The sequence below is a fragment of the Gymnoscopelus microlampas genome (genome assembly GCF_963454915.1).
Source record: "Gymnoscopelus microlampas genome assembly, chromosome: 1".
NCBI classification, from domain to species: domain Eukaryota; kingdom Metazoa; phylum Chordata; class Actinopteri; order Myctophiformes; family Myctophidae; genus Gymnoscopelus; species Gymnoscopelus microlampas.
The window spans coordinates 1960612-1970611 of record NC_139962.1 but is presented as its reverse complement, the minus strand read 5'-3'; the positions used below and the strand labels follow the sequence as shown (position 1 = coordinate 1970611).

Sequence of the window (10000 nt, the reverse complement as noted above, 5' to 3'; positions counted from 1 at the left end):
TCTCACTCCTCTATAAAACTCTCTAGTTCCATAATGAACCTCTCACTCCTCTATACAACTCTCTAGTTCATTATGAACCTCTCACTCCTCTATACAACTCTCTAGTTCCATTATGAACCTCTCACTCCTCTATACAACTCTCTAGTTCCATTATGAACCTCTCACTCCTCTATACAACTCTCTAGTTCCATTATGAACCTCTCACTCCTCTATACAACTCTCTAGTTCCATTATGAACCTCTCACTCCTCTATACAACTCTCTAGTTCCATTAAGAACATCTCACTCCTCTATACAACTCTCTAGTTCCATTATGAACCTCTCACTCCTCTATACAACTCTCTAGTTCATTATGAACCTCTCACTCCTCTATACAACTCTCTAGTTCATTATGAACCTCTCACTCCTCTATACAACTCTCTAGTTCCATTATGAACCTCTCACTCCTCTATACAACTCTCTAGTTCCATTATGAACCTCTCACTCCTCTATACAACTCTCTAGTTCCATTATGAACCTCTCACTCCTCTATACAACTCTCTAGTTCATTATGAACCTCTCACTCCTCTATACAACTCTCTAGTTCATTATGAACCTCTCACTCCTCTATACAACTCTCTAGTTCCATTATGAACCTCTCACTCCTCTTTACAACTCTCTAGTTCATAATGAACCTCTCACTCCTCTATACAACTCTCTAGTTCATTATGAACCTCTCACTCCTCTTTACAACTCTCTAGTTCCATAATGAACCTCTCACTCCTCTATACAACTCTCTAGTTCCATTATGAACCTCTCACTCCTCTATACAACTCTCTAGTTCATTATGAACCTCTCACTCCTCTATACAACTCTCTAGTTCATTATGAACCTCTCACTCCTCTATACAACTCTCTAGTTCCATTATGAACCTCTCACTCCTCTATACAACTCTCTAGTTCCATAATGAACCTCTCACTCCTCTATACAACTCTCTAGTCCATTATGAACCTCTCACTCCTCTATACAACTCTCTAGTTCATTATGAACCTCTCACTCCTCTATACAACTCTCTAGTTCATTATGAACCTCTCACTCCTCTATACAACTCTCTAGTTCCATTATGAACCTCTCACTCCTCTATACAACTCTCTAGTTCCATAATGAACCTCTCACTCCTCTATACAACTCTCTAGTTCCATAATGAACCTCTCACTCCTCTATACAACTCTCTAGTTCCCTTATGAACCTCTCACTCCTCTATACAACTCTCTAGTTCATTATGAACCTCTCACTCCTCTATACAACTCTCTAGTTCATTATGAACCTCTCACTCCTCTATACAACTCTCTAGTTCCATAATGAACCTCTCACTCCTCTATACAACTCTCTAGTTCATTATGAACCTCTCACTCCTCTATACAACTCTCTAGTTCCATAATGAACCTCTCACTCCTCTATACAACTCTCTAGTTCATTATGAACCTCTCACTCCTCTATACAACTCTCTAGTTCCATTATGAACCTCTCACTCCTCTATACAACTCTCTAGTTCATTATGAACCTCTCACTCCTCTATACAACTCTCTAGTTCCATAATGAACCTCTCACTCCTCTATACAACTCTCTAGTTCATTATGAACCTCTCACTCCTCTATACAACTCTCTAGTTCATTATGAACCTCTCACTCCTCTATACAACTCTCTAGTTCCATAATGAACCTCTCACTCCTCTATACAACTCTCTAGTTCCATAATGAACCTCTCACTCCTCTATACAACTCTCTAGTTCCATAATGAACCTCTCACTCCTCTATACAACTCTCTAGTTCCATAATGAACCTCTCACTCCTCTATACAACTCTCTAGTTCATTATGAACCTCTCACTCCTCTATACAACTCTCTAGTTCATTATGAACCTCTCACTCCTCTATACAACTCTCTAGTTCATTATGAACCTCTCACTCCTCTATACAACTCTCTAGTTCATTATGAACCTCTCACTCCTCTATACAACTCTCTAGTTCATTATGAACCTCTCACTCCTCTATACAACTCTCTAGTTCATTATGAACCTCTCACTCCTCTATACAACTCTCTAGTTCATTATGAACCTCTCACTCCTCTATACAACTCTCTAGTTCATTAATAACCTCTCACTCCTCTATATAACTCTCTAGTTCATTATGAACCTCTCACTCCTCTATACAACTCTCTAGTTCATAATGAACCTCTCACTCCTCTATACAACTCTCTAGTTCATTATGAACCTCTCACTCCTCTATACAACTCTCTAGTTCATTATGAACCTCTCACTCCTCTATACAACTCTCTAGTTCATTATGAACCTCTCACTCCTCTATACAACTCTCTAGTTCCATTATGAACCTCTCACTCCTCCATACAACTCTCTAGTTCATTATGAACCTCTCACTCCTCTATACAACTCTCTAGTTCATTATGAACCTCTCACTCCTCTATACAACTCTCTAGTTCCATAATGAACGTCTCACTCCTCTATACAACTCTCTAGTTCCCTTATGAACCTCTCACTCCTCTATACAACTCTCTAGTTCATTATGAACCTCTCACTCCTCTATACAACTCTCTAGTTCCATTATGAACCTCTCACTCCTCTATACAACTCTCTAGTTCCATTATGAACCTCTCACTCCTCTATACAACTCTCTAGTTCATAATGAACCTCTCACTCCTCTATACAACTCTCTAGTTCATTATGAACCTCTCACTCCTCTATACAACTCTCTAGTTCATTATGAACCTCTCACTCCTCTATACAACTCTCTAGTTCATTATGAACCTCTCACTCCTCTATACAACTCTCTAGTTCCATTATGAACCTCTCACTCCTCTATACAACTCTCTAGTTCCATTATGAACCTCTCACTCCTCTATACAACTCTCTAGTTCCATTATGAACCTCTCACTCCTCTATACAACTCTCTAGTTCATTATGAACCTCTCACTCCTCTATACAACTCTCTAGTTCCATTAAGAACCTCTCACTCCTCTATACAACTCTCTAGTTCCATTATGAACCTCTCACTCCTCTATACAACTCTCTAGTTCCATTATGAACCTCTCACTCCTCTATACAACTCTCTAGTTCCATTATGAACCTCTCACTCCTCTATACAGCTCTGAGATGAGGTTCCACTGCGAGCTCTACCAGAATTGGTGGAACGGTGGCAAAGGGTCCGTGGATTACCCTTTTCTCCACATCGTATCCATAAACTACGGTAATGGTAGTTTCCAAACTGTACAGATGTTTGAGGTATGGTCCGGTACCCTAACTTTTTTTGTCGGGGCACGAAACAACCGCTTAATTCTCTTATTTAGTCAGCCTGTGGCCATGTTTCACATTGCAGCCAAACCAGGAGCAGTACTGGCAGCGGACGTAGGGGGGGTTTTCCGCGTTGAATGGGAAACTTGGACACAGGCTGACTAAATAAGACATTTAAACGGTTGTTTTTTGCCCGAACCAAAAGTTCTAACTTTCAGAATCTTGGGTTCTGAACGTTTTTCACTCATTCACTGCCAGAATGAATAAATACATCTTAAGTCCAACCACACCTCTGTTGTACTGTGTGTACACACACCTGGTTCTTGGCATCGTTGCTATGGTAACACTGATGCTGGATGTAGGCGGCTCCCAGGACCTGCATCCCCGAATCATTCTCTGACAGATACCTGACCGCCGTGGGCATGTCTATACCCTGGATCCTACACACACACACACACACACACACACACACACACACACACACACACACACACACACACACACACACACACACACACACACACACACACACACACACACACACACACATCTAGTTAGTCCTAGATTAGATGTCATTTATCATCCACCAGGGAAGATCTTTTTAGTTATAGACACCATAACAAAAGAAACGAGAAGTTTCTAACCGTCTGTCTGTCTGTCTGTCTGTCTGTCTGTCTGTCTGTCTGTCTGTCTGTCTGTGTCTGTGTGTGTGTGTGTGTGTGTGTGTGTGTGTGTGCGTGTGTGTGTGTGTGTGTGCGATGTGAGAGTGTGGTCTAGCCAACACTAACTCAGGACTCCTGAATCTCTGCCCTCCACACTCTCCTATCTAACATGAGGGTCTAGAGCTCTATACTCTCCTATCTAACATGAGGGTCTAGAGCTCTATACTCTCCTATCTAACATGAGGGTATAGAGCTCTATACTCTCCTATCTAACATGAGGGTCTAGAGCTCTATACTCTCCTATGTAACATGAGAGCTTCCTGCCTTTCCTAGCTTTACCCTGGGTTAGCTCCTCCTTTGCAGACTCACTAGTCAACTATTCCACAATCTCTGAATGCTATATAGAGTCTGGAACTACAACTCCCAAAATCCCAGAGAGGAAACTGGCACTTCCGTTCACAAAAATATATTTTAAAATATCTTTACATTTTACTTTTTAATTTCCATTTCTGCTAAGCAGCAAGTTATGTATACTTAGATGATTTGTAGTCACATATTAGGATAAATTTGCGTGACTGTAAAGAGGAAACTGAAGTGTGGAGGAGGCTTCACATCCTGTTTATATTCTAATCATGATCAGAGCGTCCGAGTCCCAGACTGTATGACGGCAAACATTTTAAAGGACGACTTCACCGCTTTTCAACCTATCTTCATATAATTGGTCCTCACTAATACTCATGATAAAATGGTACCGTTTTGTTCTACTTGGTCTTTGTCTCATAGGAGGGCTGTGGACAGTCCAGAAATCGTCTACCAGTGACATCATCGTTAGGCATGATTTTTTTTTCCAACAAGATTTCACATTTTTTATTTAGATTTTTATCAACACGAGAACAATGGCTTATTTTATTGCATTGAAACTTTACAGGAATGGAAAGCCTGCAGTTTCTATTAGCAGTTTCAATTCCCCATTGATGATGTCACTGGTAGACGGGACTCTGAACTGTCCACAGCCCTCCTCTGAGACACAGACCGAGTAGAAAAAAATTGTACCATTTTATCATGAGTATTAGTGAGGACCTATTATATGAAGATAGGCTGAAAAGTGGTGAAGTCGTCCTTTAACATTGTGGGAGGCAACAGTCTGACCACACGAGACTACTGTCTCACCCTCATGTGTTATATAGTATAATAAACCTGTCTCACCCTCATGTGTTATATAGTATAATAAACCTGTCTCACCCTCATGTGTTATATAGTATAATAAACCTGTCTCACCCTCATGTGTTATATAGTATAATAAACCTGTCTCACCCTCATGTGTTATATAGTATAATAAACCTGTCTCACTCTCATGTGTTATATAGTATAATAAACCTGTCTCACCCTCATGTGTTATACAGTATAATAAACCTGTCTCACCCTCATGTGTTATACAGTATAATAAACCTGTCTCACCCTCATGTGTTATATAGTATAATAAACCTGTCTCACCCTCATGTGTTATATAGTATAATAAACCTGTCTCACCCTCATGTGTTATATAGTATAATAAACCTGTCTCACCCTCATGTGTTATATAGTATAATAAACCTGTCTCACCCTCATGTGTTATATAGTATAATAAACCTGTCTCACCCTCATGTGTTATATAGTATAATAAACCTGTCTCACCCTCATGTGTTATATAGTATAATAAACCTGTCTCACCCTCATGTGTTATATAGTATAATAAACCTGTCTCACCCTCATGTGTTATATAGTATAATAAACCTGTCTCACCCTCATGTGTTATATAGTATAATAAACCTGTCTCACCCTCCCAGTGGGTCATTACTATGCGTAGACGCTCCGTCCATCACGTCCGCTCCCTTCCCGACGCTCCTCATGCTCCTCAGAGACGCCGCTCGATGGACGGACGCCTGGTACTGCTGCTGCCCCGCCCCCAACACGCTGCCGGCACCGCCCCCCCTGCTGCTGGACACCTGATTGGACGAGGTGTTTTTTTTAGTAATTAGACTTTAGCGGTTGGAAGAAAAACAACACATGGTTTTTATACATGCTGCTCACAGGAACAGAACATTAAGGATAGAGAAAACCATAAAGTCAGAGACTTATTTTATTAGCTAAAAAACTAGAAGAAAAATTGTTTCAAGTCCTATTTTCAAAAATGGTCAAAAACCTTCAAAAATAGCAGATATACAAGCTCGCCTGTAGATCATCATCAATTAAAACAAATAAATAAATAAATAAATAAACTAGATCAGCAAACCCACTTTTTGATTCTTTATTTTTTTCTAAATTTTTATCCCATGATTTTGCAACCCAATGTTTTTCACCCAGTGTCAATCGTCTAAGTAATCCTGGGTGCTACACTCCCTCTGCCAGCCTAGGGAGAGCCCAGGGTGCGATGCATGAGAGCTGACGAGCCTTCTTATCACCCGTAGGACGTAGCGCGTGGAAGGAACACGTTATTCCAACCGCTTTGATGAATTAACCAAAACTAAACTAGAAACAAAACACAAAATACAAACTAATAACATTCATATGAAACCTGTTGTTGTTGTTGTTGATGCTGCTGCCAGGCCCCTCCCCAGCTGTTCCCCCCCGCTGCCATGGAGCCCACCCTGCTGGCGGTGCCGCCCCCGGCCCCCCCGGGGCCCCACAGCCCGTCCTGAGGGCCCCAGGGTTGTTGTTGTTGGTGTTGCTGGTGGTACTGCTGCCGGTTGGTGATGCGGCTGATGGTGCGGTGGGAGGGGCCTCTGTAGGCGTGCTGGCTGGCTAGCTCCTCCTCCTGCCAGTAGGAACGTAAGGATGTAGATTACAGTTTTCAATCAATGAAAACTCTTTAACATGATTTTACAGGATTATACTGAAGCCTCAAAGAGACGGATGTGTTCCTCATGAGTCAAGACACGAGGCACGACATATATGCCTGTTTAAAGTTTGCCTTTTCAAACTATTGCTATAGCGCCCCCCTTTGGCCAATTGGAGTAAGATTGGTTTCAGAGATATTCGGAATGACCCTCTACAACGCTGCAAAGTTTCATAAAAATATTACTCTGCATTTATGTGGGCAGAAGAATAATTTTCAGAAAACTGCAATATTCATTGGTTCATAAAAGCCCGATTAGCTGTCGGTATAGGTCCAACGTTTGGTGCAGATTACAGGAGAAAAATCCCAGGAGGAGATTTTTTTTACTGTTTTTCATATAATTCAAAATGGTGGGAGATCTAAAGGTCAGAGGTCAAAGGTCTTATTGCATAAGTTGTTACATACTGTATGTGGTGTACAGACGTTTCATGGCAATAGCTGAAACCGGGGCGTGAGTTATACATTTATCAATTGAGTTCTATAGCCCCACCCTTTAGCCAAGAGTTGTGAGTTTGGTGTCTTGGTCGTTTTGGCATGGCCCTCTACCATAGTGCTGTGTATATAGGGCTGAAGTGTCCCTACATACGTTTTGAAGTGTCCCTACAAAACGTGCCGCACTGCGACGCGCTTTGATCTTGTAGATCTGCTATTTTTGCTCATTTTGAATTGGAATCAGAAGTAATTGAAGCGGGTCATGTTTGCATGTCTACCTGTGGGCCGCATTAAAGATGGAGTGCCATGATATTTTTCAACCCTAAAACCTGATCATAAGGTGTTATTATCATGTAAGGATTTTTTTCAAAAAAAAAAAAGTGTACATAAATTGTTAAAAAAAAAGTTTTTATGTGGACACGCCTCCAGTTCATTAAGTATGCCTGGTTCTCACCTTAGCACCTCCTCCACCACCTTAGCACCACCCACCTGTCCTAGTCCCTCCTCCTCCTCATGCCCACACCTGTTGTGTTATGATAATGAGGGGGAGGGTATGTTTTTTGGGGTCTCTGTGATGTCACTAAAGGGCTGTTTCTCTATTGGCAAGTTTGACCCTCAAGATTTCAGCCTCCAGGAAAAAAACTCCAAATAATCAGAGAAGACATAAAACACCATAAAACCACCTCCTGGGGGCTTAATGAAGTTCTATCAACCTCATAGACACATGAAAAACAGAAAAAGTGCAAAAACATGGCACCACCTCTTTAAGTGAAGGTGGGGGGCCGCATGTGGCCCCCCGGGCCCCCCAGTTGCCCATGTATGCCCTCCGGCCTCGGCCCCCTTTAATAATACAACACCAACAGGTGTTATTGAACCTTTATTTCCCTCTCTTACCTGCCAGTTAGAGGCCCCGCCCCCTCCCCGGGCCAGAGTCCCACTGAGGCTCCGCCTTATGGCGCCGAGGGCGGGGCTCGCGGGGGAGTAGTAGGCGGGGCTGCCCGGGGGAACCAATAGGAGGGACGCCGCCGCGGGGGGGAGGAGGTGCTCGGGGTCGGACAGGGACTTGGAGCGGATGGTCCTGCCGCGATGCGATTGGCTGGTCTGGTAGCCGCTCTGGACCAGGCTGGTCCCCGATTGGCTGGCCGCCCCGCGGTAGGCGTGGCTCGCGCCCAAGTCCACGGCGGAGCGAGAGGAGAAGCCAGCGGAAGAGGGGAGGGGTCCTGTCGCCACCTGGAGGTCAAAGGTCACAACACACACACACACACACGTCAAAATGACAGAAATACACATATTGTTGCTGTCGTGTCCAAAACACACACACACACACACACACACACACACACACACACACACACACACACACACACACACACACACACACACACATATATATAGCGTGCTATGAGCTTGTACAGTAGATCTTTTATTTTTGAAAAATATATATTTTTAAAATCAAATCTTTGAATATATATATATATATATATATATATATATTTTTAACTTAAATCTTTGCTTCTGGGGGGTCCCTGGAACAACATATTTTGAGATGGGGGTCCACGGCCAAATACATATCATTTTGGGGGTCCTTGACGTGAGAAACGTTTAAGAACCACTGATATTATAGCTCAAAAAACTGTTAGGATTTAGAAGATATTTGTAGAATCCCCCAGAAGCAAAGATTTGAGTTAAAAATGTTCGCTTTTAAAATATATATATTCAAAGATTTGCACACATTTTCATTCTTTTTCTAAGAAATTGCAGATCTACAAGCACATCTCTGAGCTTGTATATCTGCTATTTTTTAATAGCCAAAGTATAAGTAGTATAAGACTGTATTCTATGATCCTATAGTTTAATGAGACACTACACTGTCTCTGTATTCTATGATCCTATAGTTTAATGAGACACTACACTGTCTCTGTATTCTATGATCCTATAGTTTACTGAGACACTACACTGTCTCTGTATTCTATGATCCTATAGTTTACTGAGACACTACACTGTCTCTGTATTCTATGTTCCTATAGTTTACTGAGACACTACACTGTCTCTGTGTATTCTATGATCCTATAGTTTACTGAGACACTACACTGTCTCTGTATTCTATGATCCTATAGTTTACTGAGACACTACACTGTCTCTGTATTCTATGATCCTATAGTTTACTGAGACACTACACTGTCTCTGTGTATTCTATGATCCTATAGTTTACTGAGACACTACACTGTCTCTGTGTATTCTATGATCCTATAGTTTACTGAGACACTACACTGTCTCTGTATTCTATGATCCTATAGTTTACTGAGACACTACACTGTCTCTGTATTCTATGATCCTATAGTTTACTGAAACACTACACTGTCTCTGTATTCTATGATCCTATAGTTTAATGAGACACTACACTGTCTCTGTATTCTATGATCCTATAGTTTACTGAGACACTACACTGTCTCTGTATTCTATGATCCTATAGTTTACTGAGACACTACACTGTCTCTGTATTCTATGATCCTATAGTTTAATGAGACACTACACTGTCTCTGTATTCTATGATCCTATAGTTTACTGAGACACTACACTGTCTCTGTATTCTATGATCCTATAGTTTACTGAGACACTACACTGTCTCTGTATTCTATGATCCTATAGTTTACTGAGACACTACACTGTCTCTGTATTCTATGATCCTATAGTTTACTGAGACACTACACTGTCTCTGTATTCTATGATCCTATAGTTTACTGAGAC

At 41.5% G+C, this 10000-nt stretch overlaps 1 protein-coding gene across 1 annotated transcript in view; it reads right to left on the bottom strand.

Moving 5' to 3' along the window:
- The window catches only part of LOC311047715 (plakophilin-3-like), a 129475-nt gene that overhangs the window by 82310 nt on the left and 37165 nt on the right, over nucleotides 1-10000 (bottom strand). The window contains exons 3-6 of the mRNA XM_084060533.1: nucleotides 8147-8482; nucleotides 6500-6739; nucleotides 5764-5930; nucleotides 3600-3723 (exon numbers count right to left, since the gene is read on the bottom strand). Of these exons, the coding sequence (XP_083916659.1) occupies nucleotides 3600-3723; nucleotides 5764-5930; nucleotides 6500-6739; nucleotides 8147-8482 (867 nt within the window). The remainder of the gene's footprint in view (nucleotides 1-3599; nucleotides 3724-5763; nucleotides 5931-6499; nucleotides 6740-8146; nucleotides 8483-10000) is intronic.